Source organism: Sciurus vulgaris (genome assembly GCF_902686455.1).
Source record: "Sciurus vulgaris genome assembly, chromosome: 17".
NCBI classification, from domain to species: Eukaryota; Metazoa; Chordata; class Mammalia; order Rodentia; family Sciuridae; genus Sciurus; species Sciurus vulgaris.
Genome location: NC_136478.1, coordinates 44,093,377 through 44,114,447, shown reverse-complemented (window position 1 = coordinate 44,114,447; position 21,071 = coordinate 44,093,377). Strand labels below are relative to the sequence as shown.

The window sequence follows — 21,071 nt, the reverse complement described above, 5'->3', positions numbered from 1 at the left end:
GGTTCAGGATGGGTTGGGGTGTGGAAAAGCAAGAGCTCCTACCTGCCCCCAACACCACACACATGGGAAGACCAACTCTCCAAACATTGACAGACTTTATTGTGGGGGGTTCCCACCTGGGACCCCACCCTCTTAAATAAAAAAAGTGCATAGAAAAGAAGGGATTTAGAAACCTTTGTACAATATCTACATCCTGGGCCCCCAGGGCAGGAAGGGGGCAATTGCTGGAGGGGTACAGGCAGGCCTCTTGCCACCTGCATGCCCACACCCACCCTGAACAGGGGGGTGGGAATGAGATGCTGAGGGACTAGGGATCCCTCAGGCTAGGGGCAAGATGGCAACAGGGGTTGTGAGGCGTCGTGGTGGACAGCCACGGCCTCAGTTAAGGAACCGACGGCAGCGCTTGGCGCCACAGTTGCAGGGCAGCTTGTTGCTGGCATCCTCAATGGGGAACTTGTAGTCATAGGTGAGTTCCTCACCACGCAGGATGCGGCGCAGGGCAAAGATGACGATGTGCTTCTGGCCCTCCACATGGATGACACGAGAGAAGCAGTTGGGCTCACATGAATGGTTGATGAAGCGGGCGGCATTGCCATGCATTGTGGCATCCACCACATCAAAGTCATCCATGCGGAACATGTAGCACCCGATGCCCTACAGGGATGAGTGGGGGAAATCAGGTTCTCTGTCCCCACAGACTGGCCCACTTCACCCACCTCATTCCCATAGCCTGTGGAGCCCACCTTCCCATCGTAGAACTTCTCCCGCTTGTCAGTCAGCACAGAGCGAATGACAATGCCAGAGTACTCAATGACCATCTCGCCAGCATCTATGTTGCGCTTACAGAACAGGCCTCGCCCGTGGATGGCTGACCTGCCGTGTAGGATGGATGAGGGGAAACTCAGCGGGGCAGGGGCCAGACGCCATATAGCCCCCTACCAGGGCACCTCCCCCAACCCCACTAACCTGTAGACACCCACAGCCTCTTTGGATGTCTTCTTGAGGTGGCGAAAGCGCATGGCCATGGGCAGCTCCAGACTGGTGGCACGTCTGGTAGGAGACGGCAGTGTGGTATCCAGGAAAGAGGACTCTCACCCCTGATCACCCTCTTCAGGATCCTTTCCAACCACCCACAGCACCCCAGCTTACCCTCCATACCTGGTTGACCTGAGCTGCACCTCATCCTCTTCCTCATCACAGGTGGCCCCCTCAGGGAGCACCCGGTGTTGGGAGGCCAGGAAGTTGAACATGTCAAAGGTGCATTTCCTGCAGGTGGGAGGGAGGAAAAGAGGGAGGGTCATACCCATTCCTTCAAGGAGATGCTGCCTACCGATTCTGTGGCCTTGGTCTGCTGCTGACAGCATAGGAGGAATATGCTATTGACACAATAAAAGGGGAAATGGGTGGGGTTCATTCTGCTGATGTGAATCTGATGTTAGAAATAACTCTTGGAGCCTGGCATGGTGGTGCACGCCTGTGATCCCAGTGGCTGGGGAGGCTGAGGCAGGAGGATCATAAATTCAAAGCCAGCCTCAGCAACTTAGTGAGACCCTGGGTCAAAATAAAAAATAAAAAGGGCTGAAGATGTAGCTCAGTGGTAAAGTGTCACTGGGTTCAATGCCCAGTACCACCAACAAAAAAAAGAAAAAAAGAAAATAACTCTAGGATCCAGGCATGGTGGTGCAGGCCTGTAATCCCAGCACTTGGAAGGCTGAGGCAGGAGGATCACAAGTTCCAGGCCAGAATGGGCAATTTAGCAAGACCCTGTCTCAAAAAAGGGAAGGGCGGGGCTGAAGATGTGGCTTGGTAGAGTACCCCTGGGTTGAATCCCCAGTACTGAAAACAAAAACAAACAAAAAAACTACCAAACAAAAAACCCACTCTTGGAACAACCTAGTGTCTTCTCCTCGGGCTTGGTTTTACAGATTTTAACTCCCACCCTTGATAGCTCCCAGACCTCTCACCGGAGATAGACCTCAGCACGGGCAGCCCCATGGGGATTCAGGGGTGGTTCCTCCTGACCCTCTCCCTGCTGGTGGTAGCGGAACTTATAGTGCTGGCAGCGCTGGGCTCCCGGCAGTTGCTCTGCCAGGAAGATGACAGCATCATGGTGAATGCCCAGGAGCCTGGCCCCACTCATTCCTGAAGAGAGAGGTTAAGGACAGATCAAATCCTGTGAGGGCCCACCTTGCCCTCAGGGAGTTATCCCAGCCCCCAAGTCCCAGTGGATTCACCACTTACTTACCACTAAAAGAGAGATGTCTGAGCCGTGCATGCCCTCGGGCCTCTTGCACCTTCTCAATCAGTGTTCTCCACGCCCCTGGAGTAAGGGCAGAGCCAAAGCAGAGTCAGGATGAGGTCTTAGGGGCCACTTTTCCTCCTTGCCACTGCTGCTACCAACTCACCCTCCAAGCTCTCTGCCTCCACACTGAAGCCATCCTCACTGCTGATCTCAAAGCGCAGATGTGGGCCAGCCCGTTTTGGAGCCTGGTTTTCTTTGTCCTCTGGGGATGGAGGCTCTTCTTCGGAACTCGAGGCCTCACCTGGTCCCAGTGAGCAGGTAAGAATGGGTAAGGATCACCTTCCTGGAGTTAAAAGTCTCCAACATCCCACTGCAATCCCAGCAGACACCACTCTCCCTTCTCCCAGGCACACAGATTCTGAAGTCCAGTCACCCTCTCCTCCTGCTCCCTCTGCCCAGTGAGTCCTATAAAATGGACATAGTTTTTCTTAATGAGACATTCGTAAAGGATTTCTTTCTTTCCTTTTTTGGTGGTGCTGGGGATTGAGTCTAAGTTGGCTTCAAATACCCTAGACAAGCATGCCACCACTGAGCTATAGCCCCAGGCCAGAACATGGTTTTTCTTTTCTTTCTTTCTTTTTTTTTTTTTTTCAGTTGTAGATGGACACAATACTTTTATTTTATGTTATTTATTTATGTGGTGCTGAGGTTTGAACCCACTGCCTCACATGTGCTGGGCAAGCGCTCTACCACTGAGCTATGCCCCCAGCCCAGAACATGGTTTTTCTAAGGGGCCTGCGGTTCCTTTTCTACAGGACTTTTAAACTATCAGAGCAATTGCAAAGAGGCTTGGAATGAATCATTGAACTCTGAAGGCCACAAACTGCTCACTCAAACCCAGTCTACCATAAATGCCTATATACCAATAATTACTGTTTTTCACACAAATTAAAAATACTGGAAAATTACGTTAAGTTTCTCTTTCTCTTTTTCATCATGCTGGGGATCGAACCCATGGCCTTGCAGATGCTAAGCAGGTGTTCTACCACTGATCTACAGTCCCAGCCCTATATGCAGTAAGTTTCTACAAATATCACAAGTAAGCAGGGCATGGTGGGTGGCACATGCCTGTAATCCCAGGGGCTCAGGAGACTGAGACAGGAGGATTTCAAATTCAAAGTCAGCTTCACAACCTGGCGAGGCCCTAAGTGCTCAGTGAGACCCTGCCTCTAAATAACATATAAAAAAGAGCTGAGGATGTGGCTCAGTGGTTAAGCTCTCCTGAGTTCAATCCCCAGGACCAAAAAAAAAAAAAGTAAATATGAATATTACAAGTATACAGGCTCAATACAGGCTCATATACATAGAACCAAGTACATTGTACATTAAGGTATTTAAAAGACTTCTCAGGGGTTAATAGGTTTTAAAGACAGAGTAGGTGACTTGCTGATATAGAAGTGGATATAACAAAAAGAGTAGAGGCCAAAGACAATTCTAAGGTTTGAGGCTTAAACAAAGGAAGGAAAAAACTGCCATTGACTGCAATGATGAGGATAAAGAAGGAAGGAACAAATTTTGGGTGAAGATCAAGGGCTTAGTATGGGACATTCTAGCTTTAGGATGCTACTTAGAAAACCTCTTCCTTCAACTTGCTGATGGAGATGGCAAGGGAAGGAGGCAGCAGAATGCAAACCTGGAGTTCAGAAATTAGGTCTCGGTTGGGGAAAGCAATATGGGGACTGTCAGATTATAGATGTGTAAAGACAGAAGAGAACATCTGGGAGTATCAAGGCCAGGGCTCTGGGACACACTAAAATTGGCAGGTTGGAAAAATGAGGACACACAAGCAGATGTGAGGAGAATGTGGGAGTCATGGAAGCCAGGGAAGGAGTGTCTCAAGGAGGGAAGGAACACAGTTGCACCAGTGCTGCTGCTGGCACCACAGGATGTAGACTGAGCGCTGGTCATTGTATCTGGGTTTGAGGGTCAGAGCACCAAAGCCTGAGTGGACTATGATTTAGGATAGCAGGACCCAATGGCCACATTCTTGCCACATCATTTCTCAGGGGCATCCTGCCCACACACCCTCCCCAGTCCTAAGTGAAACTCTAAACCAGACCCTTGCTGTGTGTGTGACTCACATCATCTCCAGGACTCAGCACCGCAGGGTCCACCTCTAACCACCTCTACCTCTTCTCTCAGCCCCTCCTCACCCTCACCTCTGAACAATGCTGACTGTGGGGCTCTTGCCCAGGTACTTTCATTGTTTCCTCACAGGTCTCACCGAACCTGCAATGCACTTGTACTGCACAATGTGTGTCTATTTCCCCTACCAAAACTTGGTATGGTTCCTAAGGGCAGGAAATGTCTGTCACAGTTACTGCCATATCCTCATGTTGTCTCTGACCCCTGAAGCAGCCTCTCAGTTAAGCAGTCTCAGTCCATCTTGCTCCACTTCCGCGCTCAACAGTTAATCTCTGAGTAATGAGAAAATCCAAACACCTGGACAGGATTGGGTCACAAATCCCAAGCCAGGCTGTTTGACTACCAACTGACTTGGCTGTCTCCACTCTCTGCCCTCAGTGACCAACAAGAACTTCACTTCCAGCTTCACTGGGTCCTGCAATCAAAACTACTCTGAGCATCCCTAGCTGTGTCCCAATCTCTGCATCAATACTTACCTTACCTTCTCTCCTCCATCTCAGGAGTCACACTTGAAGCTGACCACCATAACTTCCCCCACTCCCCTTTCCCTACACAACCATCCTTTACTTTGTCTCAACCCTCACAGCAAATACTTCTAAGCAGCTGCCCTACCTCCTCCTCCTCCTCCTAATTATTAGTTGAACTTTCTGGCAAGGTTCCTGATGTTGTTTTGGCTTCTTCATCAACTGCTATCTTCAACTCCGGATCGTAACACAGTATCCTCCTCACCCCTGTTCCACCTGCTCACACCATACACTGATCCTACACCCACAGTGGTGTTTCCTATGGCAGCTAGTTTCCCAAATGACCACTCCCCTTGACCACTCTCTCTGGTTCTCCTACTGTTCCTGTCCCTCTTCTGGGTCCTGTGGGAGGCTCCATCCTCTCTGAGGATGACCCCCAGAACTTCATCTCTGGCTTAGGTACCTACCCCTCTGACCCTGGCAGACCAGGCTACACAAAGGACTTAGAGGACTTTGCTGAAATGTCACTAAAGCTACAATGTCATTTCTATGTCTATTTCTACCACAAGGCCTTGAGCTCCCCATGGGCATCTCTGACCATAGCACCCAGCCTGGGGCTCACAACCAGTAGATATGCTCTGCTTTGTTTTCAGGTGCTAGAAATTGAACCCAGGCCCCTCTGAATTATATCCTCAGCTGCTGGTGTGCACTGTTTTTTGAACTGGACCAATTCTGGATGTGTCAGTCACCTAGTTAAGCCAAGCACAGGCAAAAAGCAGTGAATAGGAAAAACTGGTCCCTACCTGAATAGTGGTGCCACTGGGACTCAAGCAGCAGGTCTGGGGGACCATCAGGGGCCCGGGGAGGACCACCTTCTGGAAGTGGCAGCAGAGGGGACCGTTCCTGGAGAGGCCTGTGAAGAAAGACCTGTCAGAAAAAGAAGGAACAGAGGTCCCAGAGCCTCTAGGGAAAGGGGCCTAGCCACTTACCCGGAGCTTTCCTCCCCAGGATTATCCAGGTTGAGAACTCCTCGCACTGTGGGCGTTTTCATCCTCACTCGGCTAAACCTGACAGGGAGAATCCATGAAAAGAACAAGCTGCTTCCTCCTTCCCATCTTCCTTACCTATGGCCCCAACCTCAGCACAGTCACTTACCCACTGCTACCAAGTCCTGGAACTTGTGGGGCATCCTCCAAGGACTCCCCATCTTCATCCAGCCGGGGGGTTTTGTTTGGGGGAGGCACCGGTGGGGAACGGCCCGAGAAGGTGGACACCCTTTTGACACGGATAGCCTGGCGGGGTGGGCTGGGGGGCCCACTGCTAAACACCAATGTCAGTGGAGGTGGAGGCGGAGGTGGGGCAGGGCGGACAACCCCTACCCCTACCACTGGCAACACACCAAGCAAGGGTCCTGGGGGCAGAGTCCAGGAGGTGGGGGTTGTGGGAGGAATGGTAGGGGGCAGAGGTGGCTGCTTTACTGGGGGTGGGACAGGTTCACCCTCCCCAGCCATCTTCACAAATACTTGCCCCAGCTTGTTGACAAGGATGATCTTGGATGTAGCGGGTTTAGGGGGCTCAGGAGCGGGGCCCAGACTCAACACCCGGACTCCTGGGGCCCCAGGGAGCCAGGCAAATGTCCGGGTGGGGTCGGCTGGGCTAGGGGGCAGGCCTTGTGGGGGCTGGCTGCCATTAGCCATGGGAGGTGCTGGGGGAAGTGACTCCTCTCTGGGACCAGCAGCCCCCTCCCCAGGCCCCCCTAGGTTCTTCAACACAAAATCCACAATTTCTGATGGCAGGTCCTCAGGAGGTCGGGTCCTGTCCCCTGCAGCCCCAAGGACTCCAGATCGGCCCACACCAGGTCCTGAAGGAGGAGTCCCCTGGCCCCGGGGTTGCTGGACTGCCTCCGCCTCACTGTCTGTACCATCATCCACTCCATCCAGTTGTTCAATTCGGGGGACTCCAGGGAGGGTGCCAGGTGCCAGAGCAGGGCCAGACACCACTGTCACAGGGAAGTGGACATAGCGGGTGCTGGGGCTGTTCTCTTCCTCTGAGCTGTCCCCAGGGCCCCCATGGCTGCTCCCCACTGCCCCTGCAGCCACAATTTCTTCCTGGAAGGGCTCAGTCCCCAGTAGGCTAGCTGCAAAGTCCAGGTCAGCAGCACTCAGTCCTGACACCACTTCCATGTCCTCAAAGTCTGGGCCCAGGTCTTCAGGGGGTGGTGGTGGAGATGGGGCCAAGCCAGGGGGAGCCAGCTCCCCTGAGGTAGGTGTGAGGGCTGTAATGACTGAGGTAGGAGGGGGCACCCTGAGCTGAGGGGATGTTCTGAGAGGAGGGGAAGCACGCCGTGATGGTGGCGGCCTGGGAGTCAGGGGACTAGGACGACGGGAGCGTCTGGGTGGAGCTGGGAAGTCCGGGTCTCCCACGGTGGGGATGTGGTGGGTCAGAGAAGACGGACTTCCTGTGGGGAAAAGGGTCAGTGTCAACCAGTGGCTCCAGCCTTCCCAGTTTCACCTTCCCCTGGACACTCCCCAAGTGCTCACCAGGGGAGGGCAGGGGGCCAAAGGAGACACCCCCCAAGGGCCTCCGGGATGGCGAGTAGTTGGGCACTTTGATTCGAGCCCCTGAGAAGGAGCGGGGAGCTGGAGGAGGAGCACTGCTTGAATCTAGCCGGAGTGGGGGATCCAGATTCTGAACAGGTGAGTGATGCTCAGGAACTCCAGGAATTAGGGCATCTGTATCTGGTGGGGGGTCCTCATGATAGGGGGGCTCTGAAGAAGCAAGAGAACTGCATCAGCAGTGATCAGGGGCTCTTAGTCCAAGCCTCCCATCATAGATCCTCCTCTCATTTAAACTACATACACCTTCTGGTCACAGCTGTACTGGTCTGAACTGGTCACAGCATATACTAGACTCCTATCAGCACCTGGGCCCCATCTGTGGCATCTGTAAATCCTCTACGAACACCTGCATCAGGGTCCTCTTCCCCATCCTTTGCCATCTCCTCACTTCCTGGCTGCCCACTGCTCTCTCTATAGTAGGCACAGCCTGCCATGAGCTGCAATGCCCTCTCTCCAGCATAGCCAGTCCTACCACTCTCCTACCTGCTCTGAGCATCCCTGCCACATCAAACACATCGGCCCCATCCTGGTGCTTCAGGCTCTCCATTAACTGGCCCCACCCAGACTCTGCAAGTGGCCTCTGCCTCCTGCTCGCAACACTCCCTAGTCAGGACGGATGCACCCTCCTCCTCTCTCCACTTCATGTCATGCTCCAACCTGGAGTAAGGCTGTTAACCCACAAACACAATCTATATTTCTTCTTCCTGTTTGGCCCATGATGACCTTTCCCTTTCCTAATCTGTAAGTACATTCTTTGGGTCATCCAGCTCTAATCCCTCCCTGTCAGCATGGCTGTAAGGGTGCCAGCTGAGAAATACGTAGATCCAGGTTCAACTTCTGGTTCTACCACTTATGCTACTGCAAATAGCAAATATGCCCTGTGAGTTGAAGTACGCAGAACTTGTACCTTTCTCAGAGAGTTGGTGAAGTATTAAATCATCACGTAGCCCTAATTGGGGAGCTACAACCACTTCGCTTCTTACAGCTGTCCACAAGTCGCTACTCCTTTCAAGCTAGTCACAGGGTGCTTTCGCCTGCCTCACCTTCTAGGAAATGCTTAGCGTACCCTTTAGACATGTAATGCATGGCCAGTAAATTATGTTACTATTGTTACTACAAACAAAACACTAGTAAGCACCCTGGAGTTTCTTGAGGGAGCAGGGATAGAGGCTAGTGAGTAACCATTTAGGGAGGGCAGCATCCAGGGAAAAAATGAGGCAGTACCAAGGCCATACCTGAGGAAGGGGCGGGGCTGTGCACAATGGTCTGGTTCTCCTCTGCTGCCTCCAGATGAACTGGCTCTTCCCTTGGCCCCCATGGCCGATACTCTAGAATTCGGCACCGATACCAGCAGCGCCTCCGAGCATCCACTGTGCTCCAGTACAGTCGGGAGCACCTGGTGGGTGGAGGTGTGTAACAAGAGGGTTAGGACAACTTGGAAAAAGGGATCCCAGCCCTGGAGTCCCTCAACCCCACTGATCGCCCCTGGAATGCTCACTGGTAGCCAATGGGGAAGAGTCGTCCCTCACAGTCCGAGAGATCAGAGAGAGTACCCAGGGAGTCAATTCGGATAGAGCCTATGATGCAAACAAGAGATCAGGAGGGGTAGTTGGACAAGCAAGGTCAGAAGAGTAGGGGAGAATGCAAGTGGCTTACCAATGAGTACATTGATGGCATCAGGTTCAAGGCCTGTCAAAAACTTTCGCTTGAAGTTGATGCCTTCAAAGTCCACATAGACTCGGCGAAGAACATCAAAACCATCGGGGGTCACAATCTCCTGAAGTGGGAGGCAAATGGAGGTTGCTAGATTGGTAGGAAGTGAGGGGGATGTGAGGGAACAGCTCTGTAGGCCAGGATTGGTCATGTCAGAAGCTTGTCCTAAAGGACTGTGGGAGAACATACAAGGAGGAGACACTGGGAGTACAACGGGTAGGTAGCTGTCTCTCCGACTGTCCTAGCGCACCTTGCCATCTAGGAGGTCTGTGTGTTTCTGGCAGAAAACTTTCTTGTCATCCTGGAAGATGCAGTAGCTGGCTCGGGCACACATGAAGTGGAAGTTACTGAGGCAGGAGGACAGGCAGCAGCCCACCGTGGCTCCAGGTTTCAGGCAGAGCTCACAGCGCTGCAATAGGAAAAGGCAGGTACAATGGGACAAGCCAGGTACCAGAGCCAGGGTCTCACACCGGGCACTGCTGATTCTAGGACTCTGCACAGGCCTCTGACTAACCCAGTATCTCCCTCAGCAAAGGTTCTCATCAGGCTAAACCTCTTTCTTGACCAGGTCCCAGAGCACATCCAAACTATTTCAGGGTTTTTGAAACAAAGCGTTATTGTAGGGAGAATAAGTAACAACAGCTAACACTTACTGAGTGGCACTTAGCACCTTCCTTTCCCCACACTGTTCTAATATGGAACTTGCTTTACTTTATCTGGTCCTCGCAACTAATTCCTGCACTCAGAATCTCCGTCATCAAACTGCTGATGAGCACTTGGCACTCTGAGACCTGCCCCATGCCCCACAGTCCATAGGGGCAGAGTGAGAGTGAAAAGACACAGTATGGCAAATCCAGCACAGGGTCAATCCACAAGAGAGAGCCTAACTTTAGTTCCTCAGGCTTCAGGCCTAAATTATGGCCAGATAGCACAGAGCTGTCACTGTAGCACCAGAGTCCTGGGAAAACAAAAAAAAAGTACCTAGAAATAGCACTCAAAAGACATGTCCTGGTATAAAATGTGAAATGAGAGCTGCCTCCACTGAAGGCCAAGGACCTATCCAAGACCCCAGGGTTGCGCTTCTCTCCAGGCCCCAGCCCTCACCATCTGCCTCCCTCGAGCCACAGCAGCATGCACGTTCTTGAGGGAGCCATCATTCTCCTCAAACACTTCAGCTGACCAAATAGCACAGTTGACATGTGTCCACTCATTCTGCCCGATGTACAGAAGCCGCCCTGCCTCCTAGGGGCAGAAGAGGAATGTTGTGATGGGGGAGGGAGCTTCCAGGGATCAGGCCCCACAACTTGATGCTTCACACAGTAGCCCTCACCTTGGAGTCTGCATCCCCATATTTAAGGCAGAGTGCACACTGACGGGGGTCCTCCAGGTGTGAGAAAGCAGCAGGATCCTTGCCCTGGAAAGCTGGGAAGGATGCACAAAGGGAAGTCCATCAGGATCTGCAGATTAGCCTTCAAGCTCAAGGGCACTAGCTGCCAACACCCACATGCCAGTACCTGCTGAAGGATCCCCTGGAGGCTGCCCTGATTCTGGGGTCTCAGGTTCCTGCTGTCTCCACTGAGCATACACATGGTCCAGGGATGGGGGCAATACCGCATTGGGAAGGACTCCGCTGTGGACAGGCAGGGTTAGCATCTGATATGTCTAATGAACAATGACAGCTGGACTGGGGCCCACCCACGATATTGGCCTAAACGTGGCATGACACTCTATATTCTCTCTCCATATGGAAGTTTTCTTAATCTCCCAAATAAGACAGATCCTCTTGTGCCACCTTTGATATAAGAATTACTATTCTTCTTATGCCTGGAATACTCTTCCTCCACCTCTCAGCTCAGACATCAACACTTCCAGGAAGCATTTCTGATCCCGAGCTTCCAGCAAGTATCTCCTCTAGGCTCCCACAGACAACTGTGTTTCCCCCTGCCACCCTACCCATCTAGGTCATCAATACCTGCCCAGCACCCCAAACATGAGCTCTTTACTTGCTCACTGCTCTGTCCCCAACTGTCTTGTATAAAGTAGAAACAAAGTAAGAGCTAATTCACACAACCCGAGTCTTTGCTAGTCCACAATCCCTGGGAAATCTCATCCTGGTTTCACCACCCTCTTCTCCAGCCTCAACCCTAACTCTGCTCCTCATCTGTTTTCAGCCCAGTTGGACCCCTGGATTTGTAGGTGCCCCTGCCTTTGCCCTTACTCCCTGGTTCCCTCCTGCTACCCAGCCTTGCTCACTTTGGCAGCCGGGTACTCCGTCGCCAGTACTTGGGGTCGTGGGCGTCGAACCAGCCGAACGCAGATTCTAGCAGCTGGGGAGTGGGTTAACAGGATGAGAAGAACTGGCTTCCCCAAAAGTTGGTGGGGGCAGGGTCTGAAGGATCCACTCTCTCCCCCCAACTACCACTCAAACCACCCTAGAAACAACAACCCCCAGAGCTTACCTTCAGTAGGAGCCCCTTCATCTGGCTTCCTGCCCGGCGCTCTGGAGTCTCTCCTTCTTCTGAGTGCCTCATCAGGATGCCCACCATGTCCTCCATGAAGCTGTGCTGTAAGGGGGGTTTGTCAGGGTCTGAGCCCCAACCCTAACCTTGAGCCCCAGCCCTGCCCTCTCCTCTTGGCACCCACCTGCTCCTCCCCGTATCCTACTCACCACAGACTTGTAGTGGCCATCCTCGAAGCGCTGACCAACAGCTTGCAGATCACAGGGTCCTGAGTGCAGTTGCTTCCCATCCTGCCCACACTGCAAATGGGGGAAGTCAGCAGGGCTGGTACTGGGCCTGGCTGCACCCATCCTGCCTCCCAAACCTTCCAGACCTGGGTGCACAGCAGCAGTGGGCCCGCCACCTTCGAACTCAGCAGGCCCTGGAGCACCTGGCGCAGGCCACCCTGTAGAGCCCCACTCAGGGCCTCTCGCCAGCGGGGCTGTGTGGCCCCAGCACATGGTCCACACGTGTACAGCACCGAGTCTGGCAGCCCGGAGAGGATCTCATAGTCTTCATCTAGAACAGCCAGGCAGGAGAGGAATAAATGTATTGGGAGGATAGCGGGGGTCCTAGGAGCCCCTAGGTCATGGAGAACGTTTAGCCATCTATTATCTAAGGACCAGAGGTTGGGGTAGGGATGCCCCTAGGGCTGAAGCTGCACCCCAGGTACTCTTCCTACTCACCTGAGAGCCCTTCACACTTGGCGTGCACCCAGTGGTCACACTGTGCGCACTGCATCATCTTGCTCTCATAGTCATTGTCTTCATAGCAGCGTGTACAGATTGGGCAGTAGTTTCCTGGAGGAAAAGGGAGTCAGAGGGACTGGAGTTCTCTCTACCCGTCAGAGTCCCTGTGGGGAGCCAACCACAGCTTCACTGCTACATAGGCTGCATCCATATGCTTGTCTCAAGTCCCTATAGTCCCCAAAACTGGTAGAAGATGAAGCCTCTTTTCTAACTCTGCAGCCCTAATGCCCTTCAGAAATCAGGGTCTTGCTAAATATGCTGCCTAAACAAATTAGGAAAAAGTCCCAGGTTTCAAATTGCCAACTAGAGATTTGAGTTTACAGAAAGGACCTCAGAGACCAAGCTCTCTATTCCTACCACCCTCAGAGGACCTGTGTCCCTCTGTTAGATGAACTTTTGTGGAAGGATATTCTGAATCAAAAATTTTGCAGCCAGAAAGTAGAAAGCAGAAAGCCACTAGAGTATCTGTTCCAACTCTTGCTGGCAGAGGCCCTGTGTCAGGCCCTGCAGTCAGGAACCTGGCCTCCTCCCCGCTGGCCCCCCAGTTCCCACTTCCCTGCCATTTCCCTGGCAGGTCCCACCTTTCTCATAGAGTTGGGTGCACCTGGGGCAGAGGCTGTAATCTCCAGACCACTCGACATCCCAGTTCTTCCCTGGAGTTGCCCCACAGCTCTTGCAGCGCACACAGGCTGAACAGATCTGGGGGAGCAGGGTGATATTAGGAACAAACCGACATCGGGCTGGAGCAATACAACAGCGGACATGTATGAGGAGGCATGGAGGGAACCAATGAGGAAGGAAAAGAAGAGGAGATTTGTGGGGGAAGATAAGGAGGAGGAAGAAGAGAAGGGTAGGAATGGACATCAGGCTACAGCAGGTGATGCTGAGCTTGGGAATGTGGAATGCACCAGCTCCTAAAACTATTTCATCAAATTCTGCATCTAAATCTTGTCTATGTGAAAAATTTAAAGAGGAAATATTAATCACGTTCTCAAAGTGATGCCAGCCCTCCCCTCCTCCTGAGAACCCTGGGGCAAGTCTAGGGGTAGTGTTGGCATAATTAGACCATCAAAGTGAGGGTTGTGAGCCTCATCTCTCACCCAATGGCGCCTTTTGCGTGTGGCCCGGGTTGGGTAACTGGGCCCCAGGCAGGCTGGATGGTAAGCATGGCGGCAGCGCTCACACTCCAGAAGGTGCTATGGAATGGCGGAGAAAGACAGCAATGGCAAAACCTACCAGCATAGAGATACACCCCTCCCCATGGCCCACCTATTCCAGGTTGGCCCCTGTGCCCAAACCTTAGATCCCCGGCCTTTGCGCCCACAGACATGGCAGAACTTGCAGCGGCGGCAGCACCATGTGTCGTGATGCTGGGGCAAGGGCCGCTCAGCTTCCTCCAGGCAGAATGGGTGGAAAGGGTCACAGCAGACTTGGCAGAACACCAACTGGAGGTGGGGTGGGAGAGAGCAAATGATGGGCACAGTGTGAGGCTGGAAGGCCAGGGGATGAGACCCAGTTGAGGCGGCCCAAGTAGTCAGTCAGGAAGGGCCAATGAAGACTTGGGGGGTCTGTGAAGAGAGGGAGAGCACCAACCTCATGTAGGCCTTTGCTGGCACACAGCAAGCACACCATTGGGGGCCCCCCTGGCACAGAAGTGAGCACGCTCAGGCCACCCATCAGCCACACGTTCTCTAGGTCACAATCCTCCTGGGGGAAGAGAGGACACAGGATTGGAGCACAGTCAGGAACCCACGTCAGATCCAACCTTAAAGCCCTGGCTACTCTGACAAAATCAACAAGCTTCTTCCAACTACAGGCCCTGCAACCAGCACCCCTTTTCACCATACCTTAAAATCCACACGGACCCGGTGCACACCATCTGGGGACTTCTGTTTTCCAGTCCAGCCATTGGGAAAAGAAGCAAAGGGACCGGGGGCCAAAGCATCCTAAAGAGAAATGAAGGACTGGTCAGAGGTTGCCAGTCTCACCCTCTCTGCAGACTCCCTTCCTCAATGCCCTTCCCCCAACCTGCCAAACCCTGACCTTTGCCCAGACCCCACTTTGCTTTCCAAACAGGCAAGGCCTAACTCATCCCTTAAGGCCTGTCCTCTGGTGTGGACACACCACAATACTCTGGTGTGCCCGTCACCCTGACTTGCCAGGTAGCTCCTGGAGGGCAGGAGCCATGCCTCACACAGGGCTCGGGGATCTCGAAGCGGGCCGTGCTGACCTTGTCCAGGCGCCTTCGAGCCTTGAGCTGCAACACAGGCTGCAGGGTGGGTTTGCGGGGCCGGCTCTGCTCCTCAGGTTCTGGTGCTGGCAGCTCTAGGCAGGACACGAGAGCAGTGAGGCTTCCCTATCTGTATCCCATCATCCTCTTTTACAACCCCAATGTTACCTTGATTGCCAGGAACGACTTTAACTAAGACCCACAAGGATGACCCTCAGGCCCTGCTCAGTAAGTTCAGGGAAATCCTTATATACCAGTTCTGCATATTCCCTCAAACTACATCCTTCTCTGCTCTCAGTCATCCTCTCAAGTAGACTGATAAGAGCCCTGATGCTGAAAGCCTTGCCCTTCCACATAAGACATTGGAACAAGGTTGGGCATGTAGCCCAGAGATGGGAGCACTTGCCTTCCACGCATAAAGCCCAACATGGCAAAACAAACAAACAAACAAAAAAAGACACACAACCAACTACTTAATAGAGAAAGCATAAAGCAATCCATACCATTTTCTCTGGGGGTCCGACGCCGAGGAGCAGGAGGACCCCCGGGCTCTGAGTCATCGGAGTCCTCGAAGATATCATAGGAGGGTCGTTGTTTGACGCAGCGCCGGGCTGACTTGCGCTGCAGTAGGAGGGACTCCTGCTCCTCGGGTCCTGGGGGGGCCACCACCTCCTCCCGGGGCCCCCCAGTTCCCGCCCCCCGACGTGGGCCTGGAGGACCAGGGGAGGCCTCAGGAGATTCATCCGAATCCCAGGGCAACAGCGTCTTCACTATCGTCCGGCCTGTGGGAACAGGGGACTTAGTAGGATTTGAGCTCAGTCAGGGACATATGACAGTGGGATAGAGAAAAGCCAGAAAGAAGTGGGGCAGAGAGAATGAAGACAGGAAGAGTTATGAAAACATCTGATGGGAAAGAAGAGAGATGAAGCAGAGAACTGCAAAGACAAGGGGGGGATCAAAAAAAAACATGGTTTCCTTCACACCACAATCTATGTAAGGCTTTGTGAAAAAATGCTCCTCAAACCTTGTTACCTTTTTTGGCCAGTCGTTCCATCTTACGAGCCTCTATCTTGTCACACTTTCGGTATCTGGGGAGGGGAGCAGCACGTCACCAGGGTAGGGGACTGGTGGTCTGGGGGAAGAGAGGAAGCTCTCCACAAGGATGCCAATCCCACTGCTCTAGCTGGGCAGAAAAGGGGCTGGGGCAGGAGGTCTGGATCACTGACAATCCCATGTGGGAACAAGGCCACCCCCAGCTACTCACACACAGCACTGCTTCTTGGTGTTGGGACCCCCAAATTTGGGCTTATCCAGGCAGTTGACACAGGACCCACAGTCCTGCACACGCAGGCAGCCCCGACAGTGTCCACACCGGGCCATCCGCATCTTCTTGCCATGGTGGGAGGGCAGTGAGCGCCGGGGTGTGTGTGTCAAGGTCCCTCCAGACCCTGTAGGCTCCAAATCTCCCCCAGGTCCAGATGATTCCACTTTCCCCCGCCGGGATCGAGATGGGACACTCTCGGTCTCAGATGCTGATGATGTATCTATTGCAAAAGATGGAGTGGGAATGGAGCTACCAAGCCACCAGGCACCCTGCCTCATTTTTCTGTTCTCCCTCAGGTTCATTCAGTTGGCCTTCTGGCCCCTACTTTCCCACAGGTGGCCCTGAGCCAACCTGCTTTGTCAAAGACATAGCATTTCAGTTCACCTGCCACTTAACCCCAAGACCCCAACTAGGCTCCCTCTCTCCTAGCCTCTTATACACTTGGTCACACCCAAACCTGACATGGCTGTCAAGAATCATCCCTCAAATTAGCCCCCCTACCCTCTGTGGCGAGGTCTTGCCGGTCCCGGAGAGGGAGGGCACTGAGGCGGGGAACATCTTCAGGTACCATGGCCCGGGCCTGACCGAGGGCTACAGCTGCATGACGGCAGACATGTTTGATGCGGGGACCTTGCACAGGTGACTCAGGGCCCTGGGAGAGGAGCAACCAGGAATGAGTGTAAGCAATGGCTCCCTGTGCTCCGTAACTAGCCTACTTTGGAGAACCCTCCTCCCACCACATACCGAGGCACGCTCTCTCTTGACTTCCACTGACTCATCTTCAGACCTGACACAGCCTCTGTCTGGGGTCTGCTTGACAGTTCCCATGACCTCCTCCATTTGTCCTCCAGGGCTCAGCTGGTAGGGGAATAAACAGGGTCAGGAGCTGGGAAGTAAGGACAGAAGGGGATAGGGGAGAGCCACAGGGAAGGAATGGGAACAAGGACAAAAGAGGATGCTAGAGAATGAGGGAAGAACTGGTCCTGAAGGCTCCTGGCAATGCTGCATAGTGTCAAGGGAGGCAGCTGGATGAACTGGGGAAAGGAGCCTTGGCCACAGCACCCCGCTCACCGGCATGGCCGCTGCCACCTTCTGCTGCTGCTGTTGGTCAATCTTGAAAAGTTGCACCTTGGCTCTCTTGAGGAGGCTGAACATTTTCTCCTCTACCCCAGACAATGGTAGAGAACTCAGGCTGGGCATCCGGGACTTTTCCAGTGGTGGTGTGTGCTGTGGCGATGGCTGCAGTTGTACTGGCGACTGCTGGGGTGGCAGTGCCTGGGGCAGTAGCTGGGTCTGCAAGGCCTGCAGGGGCTGCTGTAGCTGAGCCTGAGGCTGCTGCCCGTTGCTTAGAGCTAGAGCCCCGTGAGGGGGCACCTCGGCCTTAACAGGAGTGGTGACCACAGGGGCAAATCGAGGCAGGCTGAGGTGGTTGGTTCGGCCCACTGCCCGTGGCTCAGGCTCAGCTGGAGAGTCATCGGCAGGAGGCGGCTCTGGCTCAGGGGCTTCAGGAGCCCCAAGAGGAGGAGTAGTAAGCACCGATTCATAGATCTTCAGGTGGGCTTCACTGGGGGTAAACTGTGGGGCCCGAAGGAGCAGGGGCCTCCGGGAGGGGGTGGCAGGTGCAGGTGGTGGGGATGGGGCTGGTGGAGGGGCAGGGGGAGGAGGGGGCAGCTCCCGGGCTAGTGAGGTCCAGCGAAATGTGGGTTCCCTTAAGATGGACCTTCTCTTCTCAGGGAGTGGGACTGGGGTAGATGGGGGAGTTGGAGCACGTGGTGGAGAGGGAGCTGGTGCTGGTTCCTGGGGAGCAGGTGGGGAGGTGGAGATGGGAGGTCGCAAAATAGGTGAGACCTCCACCTTTGGAGGTTTGGGGGGGTCTTCATCCATAAATCGCCGGGGTGTCTTGATGACACGGGAGGAGCGGGCACTCACCACAGGCATGATAAACTGCCGGATATTCTTCAGAAAGGTGGTACTTTTGGGGGCCACAGTGGGACTGTCTTCTGAAGGGCCTCCCGTGGTGGTACTGGGGTTTGGAGTGGGAGGAGAGGTGCCCTCTGGCCCTGCCCGAGCAGCTTCCCGCTCTGCCCGCTGGCTGGGAGTCAGGGGAGGCCGACCCCTCTTCCTGGAGCATGTAGCTGGGACTGCAGGAGGAGGGGACTCTTCCCGCTCCTCTGGGACCAGAGGTGGGGGAGGGGATGGTGGGGGAGGAGGAGATACTGGGGGTGGTGGTGGGCAAAGTTGGGGGGGAGGAGATATTGACGGGGGTGGGAGGGGAGGAGGGGGTGGAGGGGTTGGAGGAGTTAGGGGCGGTGATGGTGGTTTTGCCTCCTCCTTTTCCTTGGCTAGCATCACCTTTTCCTCAGTCTCAGCTTTCTCTTCCTTTTCCTCTTCCTCCTTATCTTTTTCTTCTTCTTTCTTCTCCTCTCCTTCCTCCTCTAGCTTTTGCTCTTGCTTCTTCCAACATGTGCCCCCTCCTTGTCCAGATCCAACTCTTCTTTGGGGAGCATCCTGCCAGTTTTCCCCATGTTGCCCTTGACCCTGACCTGATTCAAGTCCCAAGGACAATTGTCCCATCTTCACTTTTTTGGCCTTTGAAACAAACTTGATCACGAGGGGGAGCCCACCTCGGCCTCTGCCTCTGCCTCCACGGCCTCCTCTCCCAGATTGTCCTCCACGTTTGGGGGTCCCAGGTCCTGGACCAGGTCCCTCCTTGCACTTCCAACTGCCAGTTCGGTGTTTTACTGGAACCACAGGAGGTGGGGGTTCAGGTTTAGGGATTGTCACAGCCGCTTCTGCTACCACTACTGCTTGCTGCTTCTTCCGGCAGGGGCCTGCTGGCCTTCCTGGGGGCCGACCCCGAGACCGACGGGGAGTGGAGGGCTCACATGCCCGGCTCCGGGGGGCTGGGGGTGCCTGGGCCCGCCGGAGAAGTTCAGTCAGTGCCTGCACCATCCGTTCTGTGCCCTCCTCACCCCGTTTCCGGGCAGGGGTCTTTGGGGGGGTAGGTGTCACATCTGATAGGCGAGGAGGAGGGGTCGTCTTATGTTTGCGGCCCCGACCTCGGGGGGCTCGACCTAAAAGGAGAATAGGTATGGGGAGATGGGTCAAGCTGGCCCTGCAGACTGAGGAAGGTGCTCCAGAAGGGCAGGGACTAAGTCCTACTTGTCTGTTTCCCCCACAACCCAGTCTATATTGGACTCTGAACATAGGACATACTCAGTAACTGATGGAGACTAGTCAAACCAGGAAGAGCTGACACAAAGGGCAAGAATAAAGCTACAGAGGTAGAGTTTCCCCATCACTCACCTCGCTGGGATCGGAGCGCAGAGCGCAGGGAACTGGGGGCCACATCTTCATCTGAATGAAAACCCTGAAACTCCTGATTTAGGGGACCGAGGGTGGAGGGGAGAAACAGCAGTCAGTGCCAAAGCCCTGGTTCCACCTGGGACTTAAGGTACTGAGAAACATCCCCAACTTATCCCTTGAAGTGCCTCTGCCTATTTATAAAATAATTAAATGGACTGGAAGGTCAGAAGGAAGTAGGAAATAGGGTCTTTCCCTACAAATGAAGGCACAAAGTATTTCTGAACTCCCCTTCTCAGTGCCAGGTCATACAAGCAGTCACCAGTGGTTCTCTGGCCCAGAAGGAAACAACAGTGTCTCCTCAGGTTAGACAAGTAAGCCCTGCACCAAGGGCCAAGTTCAACTCAAAACAAGTTGGAACCTCCATTTACACCCTTTCAGGTCACAGTTTCTTCCTAAAGATGGAAAGAGGGACACCCAGAGAGGGAAGGAGCAGACAACAAATGGCTTATATGATAACTAGGGATCCCAGCAACACAATCAGCGCTCTCCTGCCTTTTCTGAAAGGTTAGGGGAATAAATCCTGAGCTGAACTTAAACCAGGCAGAGTGCCCAGTCTCCGTCTTCATTTCATTCCTCTTCAACCGGTTTCCCAAGAAGCCCTCCACCACACTACCTTAAGATGAGAAGAGGAACTGGGGCACTGGTGAAACCAGGGATGTGTCAGAGACTGAGGTCCTGGAGGAGAGCCTACAGGTAAGAGCCCTGCTCTAGTCTCTAGTCCACTAAAGCCATGCTGCTGCTGCTGCTGCTGCTGCTGCTGCTGCTGCTGCTGCTGCTGCTGCTGTCAACCACCACTGGTTGGGCATGCAGTCCTCATGGCTTTCTCGCCCACACTTCTACTCCCCTAGTCTTGCTACCAAGAAGGATCAGCCCAAGACACTTCAGCAGGACCTGTTTGGGGCCCAAGAGGCTAGCTGCAGACAAGGTTTCTCTATCCACTTTCAGAGGCCCTATCCACCCAAAGCTCTGTGCAGGCTACCTCCTTCCATGCCTGTTCCCAGAACCCCTTCCCTCCACAGAAGCCCTGAGGATCCCACTTGCCCACGCCACCCCAAGGGGGCACCCAGGTCCCTGTAAGCCCCTGGCCTCCGCCCCACCCGGCGCGGGGGACGCCTCCGACTGCCTCACCTCATCGTCGGAATCCCCGTCACTGCTCTCCTCCTCTGGCACGCAGCCTCGGCCCGGGCCCCAGCCCCGGCCCCGGCCTCGGCCCCGGCCTCGCTGAATGCGCGGGCCGGCCCATAGGCGACGGAGCCGGCGCAGGCCCCGGCGGAACCCCAGCAAACGGAGCAGGGCCGTGTCCTCCCCAAGCTCGGCTCCGCCCGGCCCCGCCGCGCCGCCGCCGCGCCGCAGAGCTACCCGCACTCTTTCGGCCCCGCTGCCCCGTCCGCCGCGGCCCCCGCCCCCGCCGGAGCCCCGCGGCCGGCCCGGGAAGCGGCCCCGCGCGGAGCCAGGCCCCGGGCAACTGCCGCCGCCCGCCGCTGCCGCCATCTTGGCACCGTGAGAGGGGCCGGGGAGGCGGGGGGAGGGGCGGCCCGTGCGCAGGGTCGGGGGGAGGGGAGTGAGAGGAGGGGCGAAGCGGGGCGGCAGCAGCTCACGACAGCAACCAGCGCCGCCGCGGGGCTGGCGGGAGCCGGGGGCTGGGCCGGCCACGCGCAGGGC

The 21,071-nt window shown here is 54.7% G+C and overlaps 1 protein-coding gene across 3 annotated transcripts; it reads right to left on the bottom strand.

Annotated features, from left to right (window-relative positions):
* Positions 1–78: 78 nt before the first annotated feature.
* KMT2B (lysine methyltransferase 2B) lies at positions 79–20,919 on the bottom strand. Of its 3 annotated transcripts, none has more exons than XM_079118771.1 (37): positions 20,538–20,919; positions 19,350–19,422; positions 17,115–19,117; positions 16,788–16,901; positions 16,545–16,695; positions 15,984–16,263; positions 15,752–15,807; positions 15,223–15,501; positions 14,720–14,814; positions 14,337–14,435; positions 14,083–14,196; positions 13,788–13,934; positions 13,590–13,685; positions 13,071–13,188; positions 12,427–12,540; positions 12,075–12,259; positions 11,911–12,000; positions 11,702–11,806; positions 11,496–11,569; positions 10,757–10,872; positions 10,573–10,664; positions 10,347–10,484; positions 9,493–9,651; positions 9,186–9,306; positions 9,028–9,106; positions 8,765–8,925; positions 7,452–7,679; positions 6,067–7,369; positions 5,901–5,978; positions 5,715–5,824; positions 2,406–2,543; positions 2,246–2,320; positions 1,965–2,142; positions 1,150–1,266; positions 967–1,050; positions 744–873; positions 79–654 (listed from the first exon to the last, which is right to left on the bottom strand). In XM_079118771.1, the coding sequence occupies exons 1-37, from the start codon at positions 20,898–20,900 to the stop codon at positions 379–381; spliced, it is 8,139 nt and encodes a 2,712-aa protein (XP_078974897.1). In that variant the 5' UTR covers positions 20,901–20,919; the 3' UTR covers positions 79–378. The 3 variants fall into 3 exon arrangements, with proteins under 3 accessions (XP_078974897.1, XP_078974898.1, XP_078974899.1); XM_079118772.1 differs by having other exon boundaries at positions 1,159–1,266; XM_079118773.1 differs by lacking the exon at positions 19,350–19,422 and having other exon boundaries at positions 20,538–20,677.
* Positions 20,920–21,071: the final 152 nt, after the last annotated feature.

Excerpts from the sequence above, each read along its gene's own strand:
- KMT2B (XM_079118771.1), bottom strand. The coding sequence starts at position 20,900 with ATGGCGGCAGCGGCGGGCGGCGGCAGTTGCCCGGGGCCTGGCTCCGCG. Across the intron at positions 12,001-12,074 it reads CACTGCTGCTGTGCACCCAG|TGTGGGCAGGATGGGAAGCA; the intron begins GTCTGGAAGGTT and ends CCCCATTTGCAG. Across the intron at positions 10,485-10,572 it reads ATGGGGATGCAGACTCCAAG|GAGGCAGGGCGGCTTCTGTA; the intron begins GTGAGGGCTACT and ends TTCTGCCCCTAG.